The sequence below is a fragment of the Hyperolius riggenbachi genome, chromosome 12, assembly GCF_040937935.1.
Source record: "Hyperolius riggenbachi isolate aHypRig1 chromosome 12, aHypRig1.pri, whole genome shotgun sequence".
Taxonomy (NCBI): Eukaryota; Metazoa; Chordata; class Amphibia; order Anura; family Hyperoliidae; genus Hyperolius; species Hyperolius riggenbachi.
This window is the reverse complement of record NC_090657.1, coordinates 175,917,337-175,944,903: the sequence shown is the minus strand read 5'-3', so window position 1 is coordinate 175,944,903 and position 27,567 is coordinate 175,917,337. Positions and strand designations below refer to the sequence as shown.

The 27,567-nt window shown below is 46.1% G+C and overlaps 1 protein-coding gene across 1 annotated transcript in view; it reads right to left on the bottom strand.

Moving 5' to 3' along the window:
• Positions 1–27,143, bottom strand: part of CHRNA4 (cholinergic receptor nicotinic alpha 4 subunit) — a 117,320-nt gene extending 90,177 nt beyond the window's left edge. Inside the window, exon 1 of the mRNA XM_068263476.1 lies at positions 26,475–27,143. Coding sequence (XP_068119577.1) covers positions 26,475–26,541 — 67 coding nt within the window. The 5' untranslated portion in view covers positions 26,542–27,143. The remainder of the gene's footprint in view (positions 1–26,474) is intronic.
• Positions 27,144–27,567: the final 424 nt, after the last annotated feature.

Genomic DNA, 27,567 nt, shown 5'->3' with positions numbered 1-27,567 from the left:
GAAACCTCATAGGGAACAATTCTCCAATCACAGCATCCTCTATAGCACGAAGCGTTGTGACTGGCTGAATAGTGTGGCTGGAGTTTACTATATAACATATAACATATATATTTTACAATACTCATTTATAGACTATTTATTTTGTGTTTGCCCATTGTAAAATCTTTCCTCTCCATGATTTACATTCTGAAATGTATCAGTGGTGGTGACATTTTTAGTTCTGCCAGGTGATTTGTACGGAATGTTCGTTACTGAGAGCTCTATAGGGGGATACTGCTTGCTTGGCAGGAGGAAAAAATGTATTATTTCCCACAATGCAACGAGGTTGACAGACAGCAAATTGTCAGGACCATGGTCATGACATCATACTGTAGGAGGGATTTCACCCCAATATCAGCCACACAAACCCTCCTCATGATCTATTCAGGAAAAGGTAAAGATTTCTTGTGGGAAAGGGGGTATCCGCTACTAATTGGGATGAAGTTCAATCCTCCTTGGTTACAGTTCCTCTTTAAATTACTACCGGTAGTACATAAACGGCATTCATAAATTCCTAGATCTCAGCTGTTTCTGAACGTGGCTAAATGTGCTTTAAATGCACAGCACAGGCTGGTTTTATGTGGATTACACTAATATCGGGGATAAAGCCTAATGGGATAACTGGCGCAGTCCTCCGAGGACGGACATCCTATTTAATACAATTAATCCTATACCTCTGAGATTAACCGGATTCATCCATACGTATCCGGGCGCAGCAGAGATCCGCATTACAGAAGCGTCTCCCGCGTGTGGCTGTGCAGAGCGCAATGTTTGCCGCGCTTTGAAATTCCACCGCGGTCGCGGGAGCTTAAGACTTCTATACGTGAGCAGAAAACGCCGTTCTCGAGGCAAATTATCTCCCGTTCTGCCGCTCCTGCCTCCGGATTCCTTCAAAGAAGAAAGTAAAGAGGATGCCGCTGTTCAAGAAAATTAAAAATATGCGTCATACTGTATGCTTGTCTGCTTTCTACGTGTTTGATTTAGTGAAACCAATCCTGCTGACATATTTTTCTAAAGGTGCCATCTAATGATCTAATTTCCCGAATGATTGACCATCTGATCATTGCGATCGATCAGAAACGATTGTTTTTGCCTACTAACAGAGGGAAAATGGTAAGCAATCCGATCAGGATAAAAGAACTGATCCAAAATTCAGATCGACGGAAGCAACTGATGGGACAGTCAATCGTGCAGGAGATTGTTCCATGAATGGGCACCTTTATAAATGAGAAATCCTGCTGCAGAGCTCATTTTTATCTGTGCAGGAATTCTTGGATTAGCCTGAAGCCAAATCCTTTTCAAACCAGGAAGCGGATTACCAGTCACTTCCTGTACCACACACTTCAAGAATGCAGGGTACAATCTAGAGATGGGAAGTTCGGATCTTTTCAATGATCCGGATGATTCGAATCGGATCATTGAAGAGATCCGGATCTTTGATCCGAATCTCGGATCATTTTACTACCAGAAGCATTCGGGGGTGAAATGAACAGCAGGACAGGTCTGTGGACAGGAGAAGGGGAGGGAGTGGACACACAGAGAAGGGGAGAAGATGGACAGAGGGCAGGGAGTGGACAGAGAAGGGAGGAGGGACGAGCAGAGAGCAGAAATGTTTGCACGTAATACCCACATGCTGCAAATCACATGTTTTACATATATTTCACCTATATGTTCATCTGTACACTTTGAAAGAAAAGGTCGCACAGTGAAAAGCATTCCCAGAAGATAAGTGCAGCTGTTTAGTGCCGAGTGCAGGAGGATTATATTGCCTTTCAATCACACTGTCTGCAAAGTTACTGAGCTGTGCTGAGCCAAAAGCTTCCAATGTGTTCACTGTGCAGCACTACGGAACAGCCAGCCTATAATGGGCAGCACGTTATAGCCAGTATGTGTGCTCTACACATATCTGGCAGTGGCACCGATGTCCCCTCTCTCTCATCTACCTGTCTCCCTGCAAGGCTGCCTCCCTTCCAACAGAGCAATCCATCTCTGCTCTGCTTCCAAGACCCCGCTGCCCGCTGAGAGGGGGCGTGTCGCTCCTGGCCACGCCCCTTTTGCGATCCGAATCACTCATTTTGATGATTCGGATGATCGACTCATAAAATAGATTCGGATCAAAGATCCGAATCGTTCATGATCCGGACAACACTAGTACAATCCTCCCAGGGAGCTCTGTCTGTGAGAGACACATATAGCAGCTCTCCATTGGCTGCTTCTGGTCATAAATAATGACCATTTTTTTTAAATGGTTTTTAGCTCAGAAGCCTCATTTGATTCTAAAGGTGGCCACTAACGATCCAATTTCTAGTGAAAAATTGTTCAAACTTCACTACACCATCAGCTAACCAATCATTGCTTCTTATCTATCACGACCAACAAGAAAATCCAAATTTTGGTTCGATGAAAATTCAATCGGACGATTGTTTTTATAATCGTTCATTATCGATTGTGCCCATCAACTGAGATTATTTACAACCAATCCGATCAGAATTTCTGATCGCTCTAACGATTTTTCGCTAGAAATTGGACCGTTAGTGGCCATAGACTCAGCACACCACTGGATGGAAGAAAAACAAGTCGCTTTTTGCAGTCTTAGGATATATTGACCATATGCAATGAACTTGTTCTAAGTGATCTTTTTTTTTTTTTTTTGATAATTATTATGGAATCAGATGAAAATCGGTGCCATCAAGTACGTGCCTGATGGACAATGCGACCAATTTGCGGGATCAGACGTGCTGCAAGAAGTTGGGCCGGCGTGGTCAATCAGGTGCATGGTGGTAAAGGTAAGCAATATCGGGATGAGTGACAGAACCCCCAACTCTGTCCCCCCTAATGTCCAATGTGCCCCCCGGTGACCAGTGCGCTATACATTACCTATCCCCGCCTGCCGCTAGCTCCGCGCTAGCCGGTAGGGTCTCTATGTCCTTACAATAATGGAGGGAGGAGACCAGTCCATCAGCGGGGCATGGCTGGCGTTAGCTCCCACGCTGTAGTACCTCCCCAGTCCCCACAGTACACGTGCACCAGTGTAATTACACAGTGCAACATGGTGCTGAAAACGAATAGTCTGATGATAGATCAGGCAGCGGGGAGCACACAAGCACCAACTTAATATTTATATTATGTGACACAGCATGCAGAGCCGGATTGGACATTTTACTGCCCAAAGCCCACTGTCACTAACTCCTGACTCCCCTCTTTCCTCCAACCTGCCCCATCCTGTGCATCACCCGTCCTGTGTGCTCCCCCTGTCCTGTTTGTTCCCCTGTTCCTGTGCTCTCATCTTGTGCTCCCCCCATCCTGTGGTACTTCCCTGGTCCTCCTGTGCTCCCCCTATTTTGTGCTGTGCTGTGCAATCTGCATGTTTGGCAGTTTAACAGCCTTGTGCTGGGTACACACTATGAGATTTTCTGGTCGATTTACTGTCAGATCGATTATTTCCAACATGTTCGATTTGCTTTTCGATCATTTTCCGAGCATTTTCCGATCGATTTCCTATTACAGTGCACGGAAATCGATCGGAAAATGCTAGGAAAACGATCAAAAAGCAAATCGAACATGTTGGAAATAATCAATCTGACAGTAAATCGACCAGAAAATCTCATAGTGTGTACCCAGCATAAGTGTGCCAGCCCGCTGCCCGCCCCTTGCTTCCTGGTGCCCTAGGCTATGGCCTTTGGGGCCTTGCCTTAAATCCAGCCATGGCAGCATGCGGCCCGCGGTGATCAAAGTGCCTGACTTAGTCTGTCACTTTGATCTGAAGGGTCTAACGCCGTGTTAGATTATTTCCACCAACTGCACCCACCGACATCGGAGCTGAAGGGGAAAAATGCACCCAAGTCTAACATTGGATTCTAAAGGGTTAAGGTTCCCTATTCTGTGGGGGAGGGAAAGGCCGCTGTTTGCGACAGAAGTACTCAGTGAACACTAATGGCTCGCTGCGACCTGTTCTCCCGGTCTCCAGGGCAGCCGCGCCGTCCGTCTCTCAATGAATTTCTAAAAGCATCTTCTTTTTGTGTTGACATAAAGTAATGTCGCTACTCCAGCGATTCTGCATAGCAACGCCACGCTCTCGCCATCCGGATCACACAATGCAAGGACATCGGCGGAGACAGAGGAGAATGAGCAGGCAGGGAAGCGGGTCGCCGTTATTGATGTCCTTGTGTGTACGCGCTGACCCTAATGATTGCCTGTTGTACTGGCGGATGCTGAATATTGCACACCGACATCCGAATCCCAGAAGGCTCGGTGGCTCGTCCGCTCTGGCTGGAAAATGTGTCAGACGTGACAGTTATTCAATGCCGAGCAACCGCCCTGGACGCAGTGCCCTGAATACGCATAAGGCGGCAGCCCCCGGGTGCAAGAGAACCTGTCTGTGCTTCACGTCCACAGCTTCTAAGTGCAAAGATCTGACTTCATGTTAATAAAGGATCATGGGAAAACCTCCACCCCAATGCACTCTCCTAGCAGCAGGGCCATTAGGAGGGGACGCTGCCTCCTCTATGCACTGTCTGTTGGACCCAAGACCACACTCCCCTTTGGTTGGCGTTATATACACTTGCCTTCTTAAATGATACTCGAGGTGACATGTGACATGATGATAGACATGTATGTACAGTGCTGAGCATACAAATAACTATGCTGTGTTCCTTTTTTTTTCTTTTTCTGCCTGAAGGAGTTAAAAACTAGGTATGCAAGTGACCGTTCCTGTCCGGGTCAGGACCGGGTTGGACTATAGAGTAACCCTCACTGGTAAGGAACTGCAGCCATTAATAACCTCCTGGGCGTTACGGATGAGCTCAGCTCGTCCAGTAACGCCACGCTGGATTGCTCAGGCCCTGGTGGGCCGATTTGCAAAATTTTTTTTAAACACGCAGCTAGCACTTTGCTAGCTGCGTGTCTTACCCGATTGCCGCCGTATACCACCGATCCGCCGCTACCCGCCGTGAAAGAGGGCCCCCCCCCCGCAGACCCCTTGTGCAGCCTGGCCAATCACCGCCAGGCTACGCTATGGGGTGGATCAGGACTCCCCCTGACGTCACAACGTCGATGACGTCATTCCGTTCGTCGCCATGGGGGACGGGGGGAAGCCCTACAGGATATCCCATTCAGAACGGGATTTGCTGATGGGTTTGATCGCCGGCCGCGATCGGAAGTGTAGGAGGGAGGGAGCAGGGAGGGGGTAATCATGTAGCTAGCGCTAGGCTAGCTACATGATAAAATAAAAATAAGGTGAAAAAAACCACCCGCGGTCATAGGGATTTAAACCGCCAGGGAGGTTAAACACTTTCCTGGCAGAAAATGGCTTCTGAGAGCAAGAAATGATAGATAGAAATGTTTATTTCATCAGTTTATTTTCACTGTGAAAAACAGGACCAAGAAAGAAAGAGGGGGGAACAGCATAAAGGATCCCAGGAGAGAGGCACACATCAAGGATCCCAGAAGCAGGAATCACACTATGGGGGATCCCAGGATTCTAACGCACAGTTTGGAGAATACCAGGAGCGAGCAGTACGGTGTGGAGGACCTGCTTACAGGTCTGTTGGCCACTTGATGAAAGAGGCAGATGCAGAATCACAGAAAAGTCAATCCATAGGCATGGCTGAACTGAATTCCTGCTGCACAGATTAGCTGCAAATTGCTGGGCAATGAGTGTCATGCAACAGAGTAGCAGCCTTTGTAACATGCTCCAGCTGTTGATAAACACAAGCAACATTTAGAGCACCGGCATCAAACCACAAGGTCCATGGGCTGAATCCGTCCTCCGCGCCATTTTATCTGGCCCTCCAGAGCTTCAAATGTGCATCATTGTAAATAGTAGAAGAACGACAGCACTCTACGTTCCCTTCCAGAGGAGCACACTGTTTCTGATTGAAACATTGCTCCTTACCTCTCTCTCCTGATCATGTGACATGCATTCGAAGCCTGAGGTATGCAGCATAGCACTTGTGGCTGGCAGGAAGCCCAGAAGAGACCCAAAGCAGTACTGGAGAAGCAGGGGCATAACTAGAAATCACTGGGCCCCCCAGCAAAACTTTGGATGCCCCCCCCTTCACTCGCTTTCTGCACAGGAAAACTGAGAACCAATGTTATTTGGCTTGTGCACACTTGAATGTGTTTTCCCCATGCAGATACAAACAGACAGCAGTGAAGCACTGCAGGTATTTTCTTTATCAATTACATTAGCTTCTGTGATAAACGTGCATGTCTTCACACATACAGACACACATCACATGCTGTGCAGAGAATGCATACAAAAAAACAGACAGACGAGTGTGATCCCAGCCTCAACTTATTACACTCACTCTGTCCGGGCTGGTGCACACCGAGCGGCTTTTTCAGCGTTTCTGCAGGCGCTTGCAGCTGCGGATACGCTTGGTCAATGTATCTCAATGGGGTGGTTCACACCAGAGCAGGAGGCGTTTTGCAGAAACGCATACTCCTGGGGTGAGGCATTTTTTGGATTGCGGATGCGTTTCTGCCTCAATGTTAAGTATAGGAAAAAACGCAAACCGCTCTGAAAAACGCCTGTTCAGAGCGGTTTGCCAGGCGGTTTTGTAACAGAAGCTGTTCAGTAACAGCTTTACTGTAACAATATATGAAATCTACTACACCAAAACCGCTACACAAAACTGCAAAACGCTAGCTGAAACGCTACAGAAAAAGAAGAAAAAGCGTTTCAAAATCTGCTAGCATTTTGCGGATCTGCTAGCGGTTTTTGGTGTGCACCAGGCCTCCATCTCTGATGGAGCAGAACTGGCTTTGCAGACTCCATTATCCCTACAGTACACTTGAGGAGGGGTAGAGAGGTTGGGGGCTGGGCACTGTACACAAAAGCCTGCTCCACATTGAATAGGGACAGTCTACAAATCTTTGTCTGCAAAACTTTGTATGATTCCTCATCAGTGGCTGAGCAGATGCAGTCATTAGAACAATTGTGCAGAGAGCAGAAAGCTTTTTCTGTCCCTGCCCTTAGTTGTCAGTGTCTCAGGACAGGGGAAATAAACTTCTCCCCATGGGGCCCCTTGCGGCTTCTCAGCTCCCCTGCAGCTGCATCCCTTGCAGGGTCTACAGTCCTGGCCAAAAGTTTTGAGACTGTCAAAAATATTGGAAATTAGAAAAGTTGGTGCTTAAGTTTTTATAATAGCAATTTGTATATACTGCAGAATGTTCTGAAGAGTGTTCAGATGAATTGCATAGTCGTCCTTTGCTATGGAAATTAACTGAATCCCCAAAAACCCTTTCCACTGCATTTCGTTGCTGTCATTAAAGGACCTGCTGAGATCATTTCAGCAATCGTCTTAACTCAGGTGAGAATGTTGACGAGCATAAGGCTGGAGATCATTATGATATCATTATATCATTATGTGACTGAATGGGTTAGATTGGCAGACTTGACATGTTAAAAGGTGCTTTCAAAGATGCTTGAAATCATTGATCTTTCATTGTTAACCATGGTGACCAGCAAAGAAACGCATGCAGCCATCATTGCGTTGCATAAAAATGGCTTCACAGGCAAGGATATTGTGGCTACTAAGATTGCACCTAAATCAACAATTTATAGGATCATCAAGAACTTCATGGAAAGAGGTTCAATTCTTGTTAAGAAGGCTTCAGGGTGTCCAAGAAAGTCCAGCAAGCACCAGGATCATCTAAAGAGGATTCAGCTGTGGGATTGGAGTGCAACCAGTGCAGAGGTTGCTCAGGAATGGCAGCAGGCAGGTGTGAGCACATCTGCATGCACAGTGAGGCGAAGACTTTTGGAAGATGGCCTGGGGCAGGGCCGGCCCTAGACTTTTTGCCGCCTGAGGCAAATTTTTTAAAAAATTGCCACCGCCGCACCCTCCCCCCCCCCCCCCCCCTCGGGGGGGGGGGGGCCGCTCTGGGGGGCCGCCGAGCTGGAGGGGTAGCTGGCAGGACGGGGGTATTGGGCCAGCGGCGGGGAGGGGGGTCGGACCCCCCCCCCCCCTCCCTCGCCTGGGTCCCCCGTCCTCCGGCTCCCCTCCAGCCTAAATAGAAGCAGCCGTATGTGTAAGAGGCACGGGCGGGGAGGACACTCACCTCTTCCCAGCATGCGCTCCACTGACATCACTTCCTGCAGCGTTGCAGGAAGTGATGTCAGTGGAGCGCACGCTGGAGCGAGGAGGAGGTGAGTGTCTCCCCGCCCGTGCCTCTTACACATACGGCTGCGTCTATTTAGGCTGGAGGGGAGCGGAGGACGGGGGACCCAGGCGAGGGAGGGGCGGGGGTCCGACCCCCCTCCCCGCCCCTCCCCGCCGCTGGCCCAATACCCCCGTCCTGCCAGCTACCCCTCCAGCTCGGCGGGCCGGCTCCCCGCACCCACGGACGGGCGGGTGCCGCCCCTGGAAATTTGCCGCCTGAGGCAAAAGTTTCACCCCGCCTCATGAGCGGGCCGGCCCTGGCCTGGGGTCAAGAATGGCAGCAAAGAAGCTACTTCTTTCCCAAAAACACATCAGGGACAGATTGATCTTCTGCAGAAAGTATTGTGAATGGACTGCTGAGGACTGGGGCAAAGTCATATTCTCCGATTAAGCCCCTTTCTGATTGTTTGGGGCATCTGGAAAAAGGCTTGTCAGGAGAAGAAAAGGTGAGCACTACCATCAGTCCTGTGTCATACCAACAGTAAAGCATCCTGAGTCCATTCATGTGTGGGGTTGCTTCTCATCCAAGGGAGTGGGCTCACTCCCAATTTTGCCAAAAAACAAAGCCATGAATAAAGAATGGTACCAAAACACCCTCCAACAGCAACTTCTTCCAACAATCCAACAACAGTTTGGTGAAGAACAATGCATTTTCCAGCACGATGGAGCACAGTGTCATAAGGTAAAAGTGATAACTAAGTGGTTCGGGGACCAAAACATTTAAAATTTGGGTCCATGGCCTGGAAACTCCCCGGATCCTAATCCCATTGAGAACTTGCGGTCATTCCTCAAGAGGGGGGTGGACAAACAAAAACCAACTAACTCTGAGAAAGTCAAAGAAGTGATTATGAAAGAATGGGTTGCCATCAGTCAGGATTTGGCCCAGAAGTTGACGGAGAGCATGCCCAGTCGAATTGCAGAGGTCCTGAAAAAGAAGGGCCAACACTGCAAACACTGACTCTGTATAAATCTCATGTAATGGTCAATAAAAGCCTTTGAAACGTATGAAGTGCTTCTAATTATATTTCAGTACATCACATGAACAACTGAAACAAAGATCTAAAAGCAGTTTAGCAGCAAAATTTGTGAAAAAACTTTTGGCCAGGACTGTATTGTTAAGCCCCTGTGAAGAAGGTAAATAGTACACTGCTCTAATGCACTACTCTGCAGAAGGCTCTTCCTCCTGGTGTGATCAGCAATCATGTAGCATCAACAAACGGAGTGCTATGACCTATCTGTCCTTCGGTGCCCATCACGGTAGCATGCAATCTTCCAAATGGGTCAGCACCTCCAGAGAATTATAGCTGCTTTATGTATAAAACATTGCTCTTTACTGAATTTCCATGAAAAGGTTACAGAACTGTGTGGGGCTGCTATCCCGCTGATTCAGGCCTAATAGCCTTTCCTCTCAGGCTGGACAGCCCCACACTTTTTACACATAAAACAGCTATACTTCTTTGGAGGTGCTGACCCCTTTGGAAGGCTACTCTGCAGAAGGGGGAGGAGCTGCCCCCCTACAGTCGCTATAGTTACACTAATTACTTTGAGACTGTTCAAGAAATGTTGAATCCGGATAAAAAAATTTGCCCACGACTTAGACTATGTTTTAGCCTCCTTACATGATTGAGTTTGACACACCTGGTCTAAGGTAGGCCACTCCCCGCTTAGATGTCCATGCATTAGACTGATGCCACCCCAATGTCCACACAGCTTCTTGGGGGCACCAAAACAGGTGACAGGTGGCAGATACACCGCTTTTAAGAGCCCATGAAAAACAGGCCTGACTAAATCTTGCTGTCATCCCAAGAGAAGACATACACAATCTTCTAAGGCAGTGATCTGCAAACTTGGCTCATCAGCTGTTAAGGAACTACTAGTCCCACAATTCATTGCGGGAGTCTGACAGCCATAGTCATGATTCATAAAGACATTGTGGGACTTGTAGTTCCTTAACAGCTGGAGAGCCAAGTTTGCAGATCACTGTTCTAAGGGAAGAGAGATGGATTAAGATGTAATGGGGCCCTAGGCAAGTCAGTAGATGTGGGGGCCCCTTGTGGTTTTTTTGATGAGCTGAAATGGAGAGAGGTCAAAAGAGGTGGCAGGTGGGCCCCTTGCCACCCACTGGGCTCCAAGCACATGCCTAGGTTGCCTGGTGGATAATCCTGCTCTGCCGCCAAGCAGAGGAAGGAGCAGTACCCTTGTTTCACTATTTACATGATGGTAAAAACTGTATTATTATAAAGGAATGAGGATGCCCAGAATGCTACATGGAATAGACAAAGCTTCCCCTGAATTTAAAGTGGACCTGAACTCAGAACTTCCTGTCTGCTCTAAAAGATACGCAATAGCCTAAGAACCATTACAGAAAGACATTTCTACAGCTGATAGAGATTCTGCAATACATTTGAACTGTGTCTACTTCCTGATTTCATGGAAGCAGACATAGGGTTAACATCCTGTGCTTACAAATTAGCTGCTCTGCTGAAGCTACAGAGATTCTTGAGCTGCCTCAGCTGAGATATCAAGTTACACTTGTGATTAGTCACAGATGAGGGTGAATTATACAGGCTAAACTTAAAGGGGAACTTCAGCCTAAACAAACATACTGTCATTAAGTTACATTAGTTATGTTAATTAGAATAGATAGGTAATATAATCTCTTACCCACCCTGTTTTAAAAGAACAGGCAAATGTTTGTGATTCATGGGGGCTGCCATCTTTGTCATGGGGTCAGCCATCTTTTTGGTTGAAAGGAGGTGACAAGGAGCAGAAGACACAGTTCCAACTGTCCTGTGTCCTGATCACCCCTCCCAGCTGCACACGCTAGGCTTCAAATGTCAAATTCAAAATTAAAAAAAAAAAAAAAAAATTGCACCAAAACAGCAGAACGAGAGCAACAACATCAGAAATCCCATCATGCTTTGCACAGCATCAGGGGAAAAAAGCCCGGGCAGTTTTCTTCTGTGCAGCTAAAAATGAGGCTTGTATAAGAGAAACAAAGTTCTGATGCTGTGATACTGTTAAAGAAACACCAAGCCTTTTCAGTGCTGCTGAGTCGATTTTTAGTCCGGAGGTTCACTTTAAACTTACACTCCTACTGAGACCACACTCTCCTCTGAGATCCATATGCCAGGAAAGTGCAGTCTCACCCCGCCTACTTGCATTCTGGTCCACCAGAGATCATTAATGAAATAAATAATTCATGCTTGCATGCAATTCAACGCAAATTGTATGCAGCTTAGAACAGGCACTTCCTGTAGATTTTGATATTAACCACCTGTAAGACTAGTCCCAAAGAAATCACTGGTTTTCTTTGAGATCCTGTATCCCAATATTCACCTCACTCATCACCTGAAGTCAATCCCCCACTTGAACAAGAGAATGAACACATCTACCAGTCTTCTGTTGCCCCCAGGACTTGGGGAGGTACGATATAGAATTTGAGCCTGAAAGTCAAACAAAGTGAGATTCCAGGAACCAGGCCAAGGGTCAAAACTGGAGGTCAGATGATTGGCAATCCAAGGGTCAGGCAAACTCGAAGTCATGAACAAGCCAGGGGTTACACACAGTAGATGTAATAGCCAGGTGGATAACCATGGATCAGATAGGACAAGTCATTGTAATAGAAGAGGTCAAGACAGGAAGCAATCCAAAACATAGGTCAAGCAAAGGGTTGGAACAATAAAGCAGCCCGTAGCACTCCTACCAGTATAGCACCAACATACTATCTGCTATCACTGACAATGAGGCACTGATTGGGGCAGACTCTTTTTAGGGAAGGGACCAATGAAGTTGGACCTCAAGTCCCAGTGGCTTTAACTGCTACAACAACAAAATGTCCAATTGACCACTAATGGCTCTACTTTGAACACTTTCCTCTCTTCGCTAACAGGAATAAGACTGGTGCTTGGCCGCTGCCGTCAGCCTAAAAGGATGCAAAGCCATGCAGAGGCGTATCTACAGGGGTGCAGGTATGGCATGGGCGCCTCTTACTGGGGGCAGTGCTCCATAGCATCCTTGGCGTTCTCCATACAGATTCTAGTTTTGATCTGGGCAACTGCTAACTTCTCGATTCTAGTTTTGATCTGCTAACTGGTTACATCATTCGTAAGGACAAGCTGCCTGTTATTTGGGGGATATGTATCGGCTGTCCTATTGTGATACTCTTATAGGCCGTGCTTCACTTCAACTTGGACACAACCAATTCAGCAGGGAATATCAATGTTTGCCACAGGCGCTGTTTTCCCTAGATACGCCTCTTGAGCCGGAGCAGGGGATGCTGTGCTGGGCAGTAGAGTAAGACGGTTGTTCCAGTCTCAGCTGGAGTTGCTGCAAGAGCGCTGGCCAAGTGAGTGTGTGACAATCTCTCTTGAAGAAGAACTGACCAAAATTGGGGACATATGCAATCTCACAGGAATGATACCAAACAATTGTTTCGGCTGACAAGAGCGTATATATTGCAAATATAGCTTGTAAGTGTTGATGGGTCATCCTCTGACCTTGCCTAAGGTAAAAACAAGGAGGAAAAAATTGCACGGTTTCTTTTTTTCTGGTTAAACGTCAGATGTGCGCAGGAGTCTTGCAGAGAAGGCCAGAGCTCACAAATGGAACAAGGGCTCAGTAATGAGGTGTAATAGCGGGCATCTGTAGGTGTTTGGGGCGCGGGAGGGCACTGATGAGGGTGAGCAGGTGTTGGAGTGGATGAGAGCAGTGGGGGGAGGAATCTGAACATTTTTTGGAAGGCAATTTAAAGCCGGGAGAGCTGACGGAATGAAGGATGTCAGCGTGAGACTCGAGATGATATCTCGCTAACAATTCCTCGCACCAAGTTTATGGAGGGGATACCACCAACACGGAAGAGCGACTGGCACAGCGTTCGGGGGCACAGATGTACGCTCTGCCGCCGTGGCTCTGCCCACGGCCGTCAGAATCTCTGATTACTAGAGAGTGAGAGACAAAACCTTGTTAGTTGCTACTGAATACACCCACACTTCTCCTGCAGTTTTCTCTGCTCTAGATTACAAAATGTGCCCCAGAAATGCCACAATCTCCAGTAGCTAACAGTTTGCATCATTAAAATAAGCCTGATCTAAATTTTCGCTAGTTGTACCCGCTTCCGACATGTTCCACAGGACTAAATTACATTATTACTCGTTTTCGGTGACACCTCCCACTAACTGCAAAAAAATGTGTGTATATTTTTTTTTTACACGGGGTCTGCCAAATTTGAATTTATATTACCTGTAAAGCTGAGGTAATATTTGATAACGGATTCAGACATTAAATGGTTATCTCTGTCCGTGATACTCACCTGCCAGGGGAAGGGCTATGCTCGAGGGACACCGCAAGGACAAACAGTCAGGCAGTGCTGTCGATTTGATAAAAAAAATCCAAAGAACTCTCAACAGTGAAAGAAATGCCCCCTAGTGATGGGAATTGCTGCTGTATATATGCAGAATATATGCAGGAGTAGGGCAGTGAGGAAAGGTTAGATGTACAGTTTTTTGCCCCCCAAGTTCAGGTACACTAAGGGCTGGGTCACAAGGACGCTTGGCGGCGTTTACCGCCAAGCGTTCGGGACTCGTCGGCTAAACGCTCGCATTCAAATGAATGGGAGCATTTAGCATTGCGTGGTTAAGCTTCCCGTCTCGATCTGCATTTTTCGTCCCCGCAAGGGGACATGAAGCCCCGGTGGCTAGGCGACCCTGGATGTCGCATGCGGCTTCTAGGGCCGGCTGAAATGACGCGGTAAATATTAGTCAGTGTTTGCCCATTGTAAAATCTTTCCTCTCTCTGATTTAACTTCTGAAATGTATCCCCATTTTAGACTTTTCAGGTGATCTCTGCGGAATGTTTGTTTGCTGAGAGTTCTGAAGCCATTGAAAATAATACCTGGTCTCCCAAAATGCTCAGGGAGGAGAATTATGCACATCTAAACAGCCTAGGCTAAGCACCACTGGGTGGGCGGGATTACCATACAGCAGATACAGGAACTGTCTCTGATGCTGAAACCAGGATAATGTAGGCCAAAGTGAGTATCCTGAATAATTGACAACATTCTGCTATAGGGCACTGCAGTGCCTCTTTAAGTCTGATTTCGTCTTGCGGGACCCCCTCCCCTCCTCCCTTGGCAGTCTGCGCTTGGCCAGAGGCCTACTTTACACATGTTTTATTAAAGTCTGTAGATTTTCTTCTATCAGTTTTGCATCTAAATTCTCATCCCCCCGAGGTTGTTGGTTTAATAAGAGATGATTGCTGTTCATCGTCTCAGCATCTACATCAGCCCTGCGGGGAGTTACGGCGTTGGAGGCCGGATAGTCGATGCGTCTCCCCCGGTGTCCCAGAAGATCTGTGGCCCTAGTTTTACTGCCTGGGGTGAACCGAAGACCCCCAAATGGAGATTCATTTAAAAATGCGCCTATCTAGTCATATTTATTTTCTTCTGACTAGCATTGGAAAACGTGATCGCTAATGAAAGTAACATTAAAGGCTTTCGGGGGGGAACTGTATGGAAAATAAGATTAAAGGCAAGGCGGTCTAGAAGTCTTCCTTGCTTATCAAATTACCTTTGCTGCTTTAAGGTGCCCATACATCAGAAGATGTATGGGCAGATCGACCAAGAGACAGATCTCTCTCTGATCCATTCTGATTGGAGAGAGATCTGTCGGCTGCCCATACACCACAGGCCGATTCCTGATCAATTTCAGCATGAAAACTCTTCGGAATCGGCCTTGTAATGCCGCAGCCGCCGCCCCACTGTTCTGCCCCTCCCCCCAATGTAGAATGTCTGCCCCCGTCCCCCCCCCTTCCGGTGCTGTACACTTTACCTGTCCGAGGCCGCCACTGGCTCCACCTTCATACACATGCCCCACGTGGTTGCCGGCGTAATGTAGCCGCATGCGCAAGGTACCACACGCGCCCACGTATACGCCGGGAACCACGCAGGGAACGTTTATGTGGACAGAGCGGCAGACACGGACAGGTAAAGTATACTGCACTGGGGAGGGGGAGGACATTTACTGCCTTCTCTTTCATGCATGCCTGTGCACACAGAAGTTAAGAAATATCTGGAGATGATATACACACCTTAACGAACGATCGTCTGCAGATCAGATCCACCGAGATGAATCTGAAAGATTGCGAGACATATCTTTATATCCATCTTTGATGGTCTTTTGTTCTTTGCAAAGAATATCTACAGATGATCTTTGCTCTTTCATTTTGCAAAGGCTCATCTCATGTGTGCACCCAGCTTAAAGGGAACCTGAGGTGAGAGGGACATGGAGGCTGCCATATTTATTTCCTTTTAGGGCCCGTTTCCACTATCGCGGAAACCGCGCACATGAATCGCACGGGGAAACTCTGCCATAGGGGTAAATGGGGCCGCCGGCCGAATCGCTTGTGGTAGCGATTCGGCCAGAACCCCCCGCAGAATTCCCTCGGGAGGCTGAGATTCTCATAGCCGTGCATGGCACGGCTCATGGGATTCTCCTGTGATCCCGCCCACCCGCTCAGTGCCGATGCGCGTCTCGCAGACGCACGCCGCACAAGTGGAAACGAGCCCTTAAACAATATCAGTTGCCAGGCAGGACTCCTGATCCTAAGTCTGTAATACTTTTAGCTATAGACACTGAACAAGCATGCAGCAGATCAGGTACTCTGACTCAGGTTTTACTTTATCCAGATGCTTGTTCCAGGGTTTTGACTCAGGCACTACTTATGCCAGAAGATCAACAGGACTGCCAGGCAACTGGTTTTGTTAACAAGGAAATAAATATGGCCTCCTCCATATCCCTCTCACCTCGGGTTCCCTTTAAAGCAGACCTGAACTCAGAATTTCCCCTCTGCTCTAAAAGATAAGCAACAGCATAATTACCTTTACAGAAAAAAAAACATTTCTTTGTTACAGCTTATACAAAGCCTGCAAATCTGCATTGTGTTTACTTCCTGCTTTCATGGAAGCAGACATAGGGTTAACATGCTGGGTTTGCATATTAGCTGTGCCTGTCTGTGCTGCATGCTTATTTCAGGTGTGTGTGTGTGTGTGTGTGTGTGTGTGTGATTCAGACACTACTAACCAGAAAGATCAGCAGGGCTGCCAGGCAACTGGTATTGCTTAAAAGGAAATAAATATGGCAGCCTCCATACCCTTCCCTTTTCAGTTGTGCTTTAATTGCAGACTGATGCCTAGGCAGGATCAGGTGTTCTGCTGGAATAACTAGTAAACAAGCTCTCAGAATCGTAAATGCAAAGAAAATTGCAGAAAGTTCACACAAGTTAAGTTAGTGTATTGCGTTTGCAATTTTCAATCGTTTTTCATGCATTTGTGTTTTGGTGGTGCCTTGTAGCCTGAATTTGATGCAGCAATCCACGAATCAAAATTTGCAAGCAATGGCAGAGTAGCAGCTGGGTAGAATTGTATTTTCTATTTGTAGTGATGTGTGTGCGCACAATGTTGTAAAAGCTTTTTTTTCTTTTTAAGTTTGGTAGCCGAGGCGACATGTGACATGATGAGATTAACAGGTGTATGTACACTATAAAACAAAATAATAACTAAGCTGTTTTACTTGTTTTATTTTGCTGCCGTAAAGAGAATCTGAAGTAAAAATAAACGTATGATATAATGATTTGTATGTGTAGTACAGCAAGAAATAGAACATTAGTAGTACAGATAGGAGTCTAATATTGTTTGTTTCCAGTACAGGAAGAGTTAAGAAACTTCAGTTGTTATCTATGCAAAAGAGCTTCTGTGAGCTCTGCGCCTTTATAAAGTTGTGAACAGAAGAACTTATGTCAACTGTCTCTCATTGTTTCTTCTTTGTTTATGTTTTTTTTCTGCAGAGCAAAGCTCAAATGGTCACTAGCCTGCTCTGTGAAATCATTTAAAATGCTGAGAGTATTGTGAAAACTCATGATTAGAGAATGATACAATGTTATATAAACCGCTATATAACTGAAAATACAATATGACATAATTTTCTTTGCTACTAATGTTCTATTAATTATCCGTATTACACAACCAATGCATTATATCATGAGGTTTTTTTTGCTTCTGTGTCATTCGAAACAGTTAATTTCTAGGCATGGAAGACAGTTTCTGTCTTGTTGGTACCTTGTCAGCAATATAGTAAACATCACTGATAAGCAAATTACAGCCATAAAAGTTTCCCTGGCAGAATAAAACTTCTGAGGGCAGGGAGAGATCAAATACACGAACTATTGACCTTTTGCTAACTCTAGGATGCTTAATTCATTCATGATTAAGTCATTCAACATACTTAGTAAATGTGTAAAAAAAACCAAAAAAAAAAAAAAACGGGATACTTAAAGTAATTTGAGGAGGAAAAATATAATGGTTTATCTCATCAGTTTATTTTCACCTCAGGCTCCCTTTAATGCATCCAAGAGAACAGAGAAAGCTATATAAATTATTCTGTAGCAGGCTGCAGAGCTGAACAGAAAACCATCGGAAATGCAAAATACACAGAGTGATGAGTGACAGTGGCATGAATGTAAGGTGCGGGCGGACAGACCAAAGCAAGGCTGTCACTAAAAAGAAGACCTGGAATAAACAGCCTTCAGGACCACAGAAAACCTTTTGCCAGCACCCTCTCTGTGATGCTACATGCGTTTCATTGACATTACATTTGGCAGATTCTTCCATTTGCAGACTTCCCCTTCGAAGAGCTATACCTGTATCTGTGTTGGACTTCATTTTCTAGATGTGCCTAGAAATTGATTGATCATTTTTGAGCAATATGTGAACCTCTTTGATAATTTCACCTCACTGTGATTATTATCGTTTTATCATTGAATCATATGTAGTGCAGAGCCTGATTTTATATCCACCCCTCCCCCTCCCCACCAGTCAAGTTAAGACTCATACCCTTTTTTTCTGCCTCACCCTTCCTCTGTGGAGGAGTTGTAACCACCAATCCCAGCACACCACATCGCTTTGTGGTGGGCAGAAGGGGAGGGGGGGGGGGAGCATGGCTGGGTTGTTGCTTACCCTCCCTTCTGTGGCCTAAGGAGGAGGTAGTTGTGGCTCTGGCCTCCCAAATTTCCTACCTCCTGCTTTGCCTTCTGAACATGGCTGGGCTGTCACTCACCCTCCCTACCAGTGTGGCTTATGGAAGGGGTGTGGCACTGGCTGCCATGTTTCCTCCCTCCTGCATTGCCTTCTGAACATGGCTAGGTGGTCACTCACCCTCCCTACCAGTGTAGTTTATGGAAGGGGTGTGGCACTGGATTCCATGTTTCCTCCCCAATGTATTGCCTTCTGGATGGTAACATAGCTTTTCATGGTTTCCACTCACGCTCGCATTGGTGCAGGGGAAGTCAAGGGTGGAAATGTGGCCCCCAGAGAGTGTAGATTGCCTGACAAAAAGGATTCTGGAGAGTGCAACAAAGAGCCAAGCTGTGAAGCTCCAAATGAATTCAAAGCAAATGGGAAAATCTATTCTATGGATGAATACAGAGTGAGGAGGAGGGGGTTTAGGAGTAGTTCAACTATGCAATAATTTTTATTTTACCCTGATCATCTAAGCAGAAGAACACTTTCGTGAAAATCCTTATACCTATTATAACCACCCTTCTTGTGCATAAACCCCTCCCTCATGTCCATTCCTTTACCTCCCAACCAAACCTCAACTCCTTCCTGATGCCCAACCCTAACCTCCCAACATCAACCCCTTCCTTACGCCCAACCCTTACCTCCAAACCCAACATCAACCCCTGCCTGATGCCCATCCTTTACCTCCCAACCCAATATCAACCCCTTCCTGACCCTCAACCCTTACCTCCTAACTCCACATGAACTCCTTCCTGATACCAAACCAAACCCCTTCCTGAAGCTCAACCTTAATCTCTTAACCCAACATCAAATCCCTTCCTGATGCCCAGCCCTAAACCACGCAACCCAACAGTAATCTCTTCCTGATCCCTAACCTCCCAACCCAACCCCTTCCTGATGCCCAACCCTAAAACTCCCAACCCAACAGTAATCCCTTCCTGATGCCCAACCCTAACCTCCTAACCCAACAGCAATGCCTTCCTGATGCCCAACCCTAACCTCCCAACCCAACATTAACCCCTTCCTGACCCTCAACCCTTACCTCCTAACTCCACATCAACCCTTTCCTGATGCCCAACCCTTGCCTCCCAACCCCTTCCTGAACCTCAACCTTAACATCCCAACCCAACATCAAATTCCTTCCTGATGCCCAACCCTAGACCTCCCAACCCAAAAGCAATCCTTTTCTGATGCCTAACACTTCCAACTCAACATAAACCCCTTCCTGATGCCCAACTCTAAACCTCCCAACCCAACAGCAATCTCTTCCTGATGCCTAACCCTATCCTCCCAACCCAACAGCAATCCCTCCCCGATGCCTAACCCTAAACCTCCCAACCCAACAAAAATCCCTTCCTGATACCTAACCCTAACCTCCCAACCCAACATCAAATCCCTTCCTGATGCCCAACCCTAACCTCCTAACCAAACATCAATTCCTTCCTGATGCCCAACCCTAACCTCCCAACCAAACAGCAATCCCTTCCTGATGCCTAACCCTAACCTCCCAACCCAACCCCTTCCTGATTCCCAACCCAACAGCAATCCCTTCCTGATGCCTAACCTTAACCTCCCAAGCAAATATCAACCCCTTCCTGATGCCCAATCCTAAACCTCCCAACCCAATGGCAATCTCTTCCTGATGCCTAACCCTAACCTCCAAACCCAACAGCAATCCCTCCCTGATGTCTAACCCTAAACCTCCCAAACCAACAGCAATCCCTTCTTGATGCCTAATCCTAACCCTACATCAACCCCTTCCTGATGCCCAACCCTAGATCTCCCAACCCAAAAGCAATCCCTTCCTGATGCCTAACCCTAACCTCCCAACAGCAATTCCTTCCTGATCCCCAACCCTAACCTCCTAACGCAACATTAACCCCTTACTAAACCCCATCATCGAACCCTTCCTGATGCCCAGCCCTAACATCCACCCTTTCTGAATCCCAATCCTAACCTCCCAACCCAGCATCAACCCCTTCCTGAATCCTGACCCTTACCTCCCAATCCAACATCAATCCCTTCCTGATGCCCAACCCTAACCTCCCAACCCAGCATCAACCCCTTTCAGATGCCTGACCCTTACCCCCAAACCCAACATAATCCCCCTCATCTTGCAGCACAAAACCTCGGAGGTGCTTAACCGATAACGCTAGGAAATACTCTGGAACTGGAACTTCAGCTGCAAAGTGACTCACCATTTGTCAACTTTCCTTGCCCGGGACACTAGAAGAGTCCTTTGGTTTCTCTCCCTCCCGTCCCCATGCATAAACAGGAAACATCTAATCATGCATGTCATCAAGAGACTTTACAGAAGGGAAAAAAAAACCTTTTCAGCTATAAGATCACATCTGGCCACTCCCCAATCCCCCAGGGTCTATTGGTAAATTTTAGTCAAAGTTCTGCCAATTGCGTTTCATTGAAAACATCATCTCCAGATGACTTGTCCTGTAATTGATTTTCTTACAGCAATCATTCATCAGGAATAATGATTGGCCTGACGTACAGAGGAGCTGCTGACAGACAACCCATACTAATCTATATATTTGAAATATGGACATAAGAATAGGTCTTTGCAAGCCAATATGTTACAAAGAAAACAAGTCGAACTTACTTTGAGGTCAAACTTATTTTTATACGCATAACACACGAAGCTGGAGATTGGCAACGTAAACCTTTTTTTATCGACTACAAAGCACAGTGCAAACAAAATGTGAGATCAACCATTTTCCCCAAAATTTCCAAAGCTCAGCAATGATTTTATGTGATTTGGCACACAGATATTCCCATGCTCTATAATTGTCCTAAATGTTCTGCCCAGTTATCCCATGTAAGTGTCGAGATCTTTACTAGGGCGTAAAATATTGAATGCCCATTGGTGCCAATATTTTCAAAGGCTGAATGCATGATGAATAAAAGAATAAAACCTACATGCCTCAATTATTTTAAGGATGTTGTTCTAGAATGATCCAAAAGTGTTTTTATCCAAAAAATTGATGGACTTTAAGCTAGATTGTGCAATGTTCTCTTCTCCTGCCATGTGGTATAAAATGGTTATGCAAGCTCAAATAATGGCACACCCTAATTCTCGAATGGTTATGCAAGCTCAAACTATGGCACACCCTAATTCTTGAAAGGTTATGCAAGCTCAAATTATGGCACACCCTAATTTTCGAATGGTTATGCAAGCTCAAATTATGGCACACCCTAATTCTTGAAAGGTTATGTAAGCTCAAATTATGGCACACCCTAATTCTCGAATGGTTATGCAAGCTCAAATTATAGCACACCCTAAATCTCAAATGGTTATGCAAGCTCAAATTATGGCACACCCTAATTCTTGAATGGTTATGCAAGCTAAAATTATGGCACACCCTAATTCTCGAATGGTTATATAAGTTCAAATTATGGCATATCGTAATTCTCGAATGGTTATGCAAGCTCAAATTATGGCACACCCTAATTCTTGAATGGTTATGCAAGCTAAAATTATGGCACACCCTAATTCTCGAATGGTTATATAAGTTCAAATTATGGCATATTGTAATTTGCGAATGGTTATGCAAGCTCAAATTATGGCACACCCTAAATTCTTGAATGGTTATGCAAGCTCAAAATTATGGCACACCCTAATTCTCGAATGGTTATGCAAGCTCAAATTATGGCACACCCTAATTCTCGATTGGTTATGCAAGCTCATATTATGGCACACCCTAATTCTCGAATGGTTATGCAAGCTCATATTATGGCACACCCTAATTCTCGTACAGCGCTGTGTAATGTACTGGTACATTATTCATACACAGAAGACTAATTAACTTTTCTACCACAAATGTGTTTTACAGTGATCTGCTCTACCAATCGAGACATCAATGCTCTTCCTCACGTATGCACAATACACAATTACCCATCTGCAGTGACTCACCTTCCTTTAACAACAGGCAGCAAGGAGTAGCGCAGCACAGAACGCAACAAGTAAAGAATTATCTGCCAGAGCTTTTAGTTAAGCAAAACTAATGAAAGCCAGCGTTTAATTAGCAGAGATGGTTATCTTTACAATGTTTTCCTCATTTCCCCAGTGCTGTTAGTTCAATCTAGTCACCATCTCTTATCTTCCAAAAGTGGGTGCACACCGTGTCTGTGTGCGTTCTCTGCACAGGAAAACTGAGAACCAATGTTAATCACAGAGCAAGTGCAGGGTTTCTCAAACCTGTCCTTGTGACTCCATGTGCCTGTTTTGCAGGCAACCTCACCCATGCACAGGTGAAGTAATTAGATAGGGGGATTCCATGTTGCTGAGACACTAATTACCCCACCTGTGCATAGGTGAGTTTGTCTGTAAAGCATGCACCATTTGGGGGCCGCAATGACAGGTTTGTAAAACACTGGGCTTAGCGCACCCTTCAATGTGTTTTTTTTCCATGCATAAAAAAGCAAAACTGATAGCAGTGAAGCACTCAGTGCATTTCCTCTCTCCATCACATTTGCTTCTGTGAAAAAACGTGCATGTTTTCACACATACAGAAACACACTGCAAAAAAATGCTCAGTGACAACTGACAAACAGGTGTGCTCTCAGGCTTAACCAGCTGAGCGGTCTGAACGAGCTCAGCTCGTCCAACACCGCCAGCGGCTGCCGCTCAGGCCCTGCTGGGCCGATTTTAACGAAATAAAAAGCAGCACACGCAGCCGGCACTTTGCCAGCCGCGTGTGCTGCCTGATCGCCGCCGCTCTGCGGCGATTCGCCGCGAGCAGCGGCGAAAGAGGGCCCCCCTAGCCGCCTGAGCCCAGCGTAGCCGGAACAAAAAGTTCCGGCCAGCGCTAAGGGCTGGATCGGAGGCGGCTGACGTCAGGACGTCGGCTGACGTCGATGACGTCACTCCGCTCGTCGCCATGGCGACGATATAAGCGAAACAAGGAAGGCCGCTCATTGCGGCCTTCCTTGTTTATTCTGGGCGCCGGAGGCGATCGGAAGATCGCCTCCGGAGCGCCCTCTAGTGGGCTTTCATGCAGCCAACTTTCAGTTGGCTGCATGAAATAGTTTTTTTTTTATTTAAAAAAAACCCTCCCGCAGCCACCCTGGCGATTTAATCAGAACGCCAGGGTGGTTAAAGGGCACCTGAAGTGAGAGGGATATGGAGGCTGCCAAATGTATTTACTATTAAACAATACCAGTTGCCTGGCTGTCCTGCTGATCTTTTTGGCTGCAGTAGTGTCTGAATCACACACCTAAAACAAGCATGCAGCTAATCCATTCTAACGCCTAATATGCTGCATGCTTGTTCAGGGTCTATGGCTAAAATTATTGGAGGCAGAGGATCAGCAAGACAGCCAGGAAATGTGCATTGTTTAAAAGGAAATAAAAAAGTCAGCCTCCATATGTCTCTCACCGTGGGTTCCCTTTAAGGGTCCTGTGCTATTCCTGCACTTGACTGAGATTCTTCCACAACAGCAAAACACGCCTTATACATAATCCATATTAGAAATTGAGTGCGATTTATAGACTTGTCTTACAACCACTGACTACTCATAGGACATAAAACTGTGAAAGATATAGGTTGCAATGCACACTCTCTCTCTTTCCAGACCTGTTCAATGTACTCAAAGCATGTTTCTCCGCACAGCTGTCTACAACAGCATTTCCCAACATTATTACAGGGTGTACCCATTTAAATAGACAAGGTTTGCCGAGTACACCAGTAGTGAGCAGCATCATCTCAAGCGCCCCCTGACCAATATTTATATATATGTAGAGGTACTCAACTTTGCTTAGACATTCATTTATGCTTTGATTAACTAAAATAATTATGATTTATTTAGATATCATTGATAATTTTTCAGTCTGTAAGCAATGAATAGCCAATGAATAGACAGAGATGATAGTTCAGGTATCCCCAGGGACCAACCTAAGCACCCCCGAGGTACTTGTACTAGGTGTTTAGAACCTATGATATCTCTAGAGCAGCGTTTCTCAAACCTGTACTTAAGAATGGCCAATGAGATGCAAATAACATTGAGTTGATGCAGCATTAAGTTAAAATTAAGTTAAAATTATTTGCATCTTACTGACCATTCCTACTTATAACTCCCCAACAGTGCATGCTTTGCAGGCAACCTCACCTATGCACAGGTGGGGTAATTAGAGTCTCAGGTGGATTCCATGTAGCTGAGACACCAATTACCCCACCTGTGCATAGGTGAGGCTGCCTGCAAAGCATGCACTGTTGGGGAGTCATGAGGACAGGTTTGAGAAACACTGCTTGAAGGGCCCATTCACTCTAGGGCGATTAACGGCCAATACCCACTAATCGCCAAAGAGCTAGCGCTTTTTAAATCACTAGTGCTATTCTAACCTATGGTAGTGATCTCACCATGGCGATTGGCACCAATCGTGGGCATTTTGCGATTAGCGCCAATCCGCAAACGCGTTACCAGCAGCATTTTTGTGTAGCGATCGCAGTACTTAATAAAGCGCTGATCACGATCGCTCTGAATAGCGTAAGTGTACAGGGATTTTACCGTGCTAATCGCAGGAAAATCACCTGCGCAGTTTTGTGCTTTTTAATTGTGAAGTAAAGTACAGCTTTAACTGTCTGTAAATCCTGCACAGTACCTGTCCGAGGTGCTGACATCACATAGTAAATAACCCCATTGCTGTCCAATGTGCTGAAATAACCTAACCATCCATTGCTGTGCAAAGTGCTGAAATCTCATAACTGTCCCCAGTGCTAAACCCCTCATTGCTGCCCAAGGTGCTGAAATCCTGTAGCCTCCCATTGCTGTCCAAGGTGCTGAATCTTATACTGTAGTAAATGACCCTACTGCTGTTCAATGTGCTGAATCTTATACTGTAGTAAATGACCATACTGCTGTCCAAGGTGCTGAAATATCATAACGATCCACAGTGATACCCCCGACACACACACTGCTGTCCAATGTGCTGGAATCTAGTGGACGTGATTCAAAGCTAGGACACTTCACCAAACAGCTCTTCTTACTGAAGCACGTATTGCGTTACAAAAGCCGCTTTGACACAGTTTCCACACAACCCTCTAAGGCAGCAGAAGACCTGTAGCTACCTCTGTAAATTCTAACATACATTTCACAGATATAAAATACTAATTATCTCCCACAGACACAGCCTACCTTGCGTCTGTGGCAACTACAGTTCCCCAGGGCACGGATCGCCCAAACTAAGAATAGAAAGGCAGTCATTCTGAGCGCAGCCTAAAAAGGTCGAACTACAAATCCCAGCAGAAGCTATTTGGCAAACTCAAAGCCATAACCAGGCAATTCTACCAAGCAATTTCTCTACAGTAATTCTGCTGTGGTGAACTACAAGCCCCAGCAAGTGCCTGACTGACAGAGGGTCATATGTTAACAAAGTGCATCTCTGTCGAATCGTTCAGCTAATAGTGATCTCTAAAACGTACTAGTGATTATGAACTGCAAATCCCAGAACTCGCATCCCAATTTAAAGGACAACTGTAGCAACTGTAGAAAATATGTATTTTCTTTTAAACAATACCAGTTGCCTGGCAGCCTTGCTGATCTATTTGGCTGCAGCAGTATCTGAGTAACACCAGAAACAGGTATGCAGCTAATCTTGTCAGATCTGACCATGTCAGAAACATCTGATCTGCTGCATGCTTGTTCAGGGTCTATAGCTAAAAGTATTAGAGGCAGAGGATCAGTAGGACAGCCAGGCAACTGGTATTGCTTAAAAGGAAATAAATATGACTGCCTCCATATCCCTCTTGCTACAGTTGTCCTTTAATTGATAAAGTACAGGCTTCCAGGGTCGTTATCCACTTTGCTGAAAGCCCCCTCTACATATCTGAAGGAAGGAACTACAACTCCCAGGAACGCCTATAGGATTGCTATCTCAGAAGAAAAATCTCCCTCAGCTTCCAGTTCCTCTAGAATTCTCCCCTTAGATGACAAGAACGACATGTCCAAGAATGTCACAGACTAGTTCTTAGTAGCTTTACTAATGCCTCAATATTTAGGTGTGCGAGTTTCTCAGTGAGGGGTGGCAGATCCTATAGCTAGCCAAACCTTCTCTTAAAACTCAACCCTTTCTCAGAGAAACTAAAGCTAGCCTTTCCCACTAACAAAGCTTTCCGGGACTTGCAGTGCCACCACAGCTGAGCTGACCATAGACTTAAAAAAAAAAAAAAAAAAAAGAATGAAACTTACTTGGAGAGGAGAGAAGCCACAGAAGCAGCAGCAGTAGAGAGTCTGTCACAGTCCAGAAACCCATCATGATGCCAGGCAGGTAAGATAAGGCAAAATTCTCCTCCTGGGGAAATGAAGACGCTTCTCTTGGCTGGCAGTCTCATGCACGGTCTGTTTGGGATTTCTCTTGCCCAGGTGGCATCCCTCGCTGTTCTCTCAGCTCCTCAGACAACACAGCCTGTAACTGACCCCCATGTCTCCTTATACTGATGTCACCTGAGTCCCCCCATCTCCTGCAGGGCTGGCATCGCTTGCTGTCACCCCCATGTGTGTGTATGTGGTGTATCTCCTCACAGAGCAGAACAGGCTGCAGCCTATAGTCTGCTGTATCTGCTCCGGAGCTAGAAGGGGCAGGGTGCTTATGTGAGCTGCTTAGACCTGCCTACCCTGGGCACAGAGCTATGAGAGGTGTGCAGATCTCCTATCAAGTGCCAAGGGAAGCAGATACCCCCCCAAACACACACTCCTCCCCCTACATCTAATGCTACTGCTGCTCCTAAGAGTAATTAAAGTGCAGGAAGTCTAACCACATTAGTACTACGCTGAATGGACTCAGCCATGGCATAAATCCATTTATTACAGATTAATGCCCACCCAGCACACTCTTATCATGCAGGACACACACATCCTCCCAGCGCAGTCCTGACGAGAGGAGCTGCAGGAATCGCTATACACAAAGCTGTGAGCAGCACATGAGTGAGAAGTGAAGGATTGAGATTAATGGGAGGTGGAGGGGGGTTGGTGGCCTGGCTCAACCGACAGATGGACACAACTGAGTCTTATAGGTCAGATGTATTTTTGCTTGAAGTGGAATGATGCTGAATAAGGAATACCTTTCTGCACCTTGGATATCGGTCCCTTGAAATATTCCAGATTGTCTCCCCTGAAAATATAACACCTGGTACACACAATGCAATTTTCTGTCAGAGTAACTTATTTCCGACAGGTCTGATCTGATTTCCGATCATTTTACTGATCGCATTTCCAATCACTTCTATACCAAATTTATCAGAAAAAGGATTGGAAATCAGATCAGACCTGTTGGAAATCATCG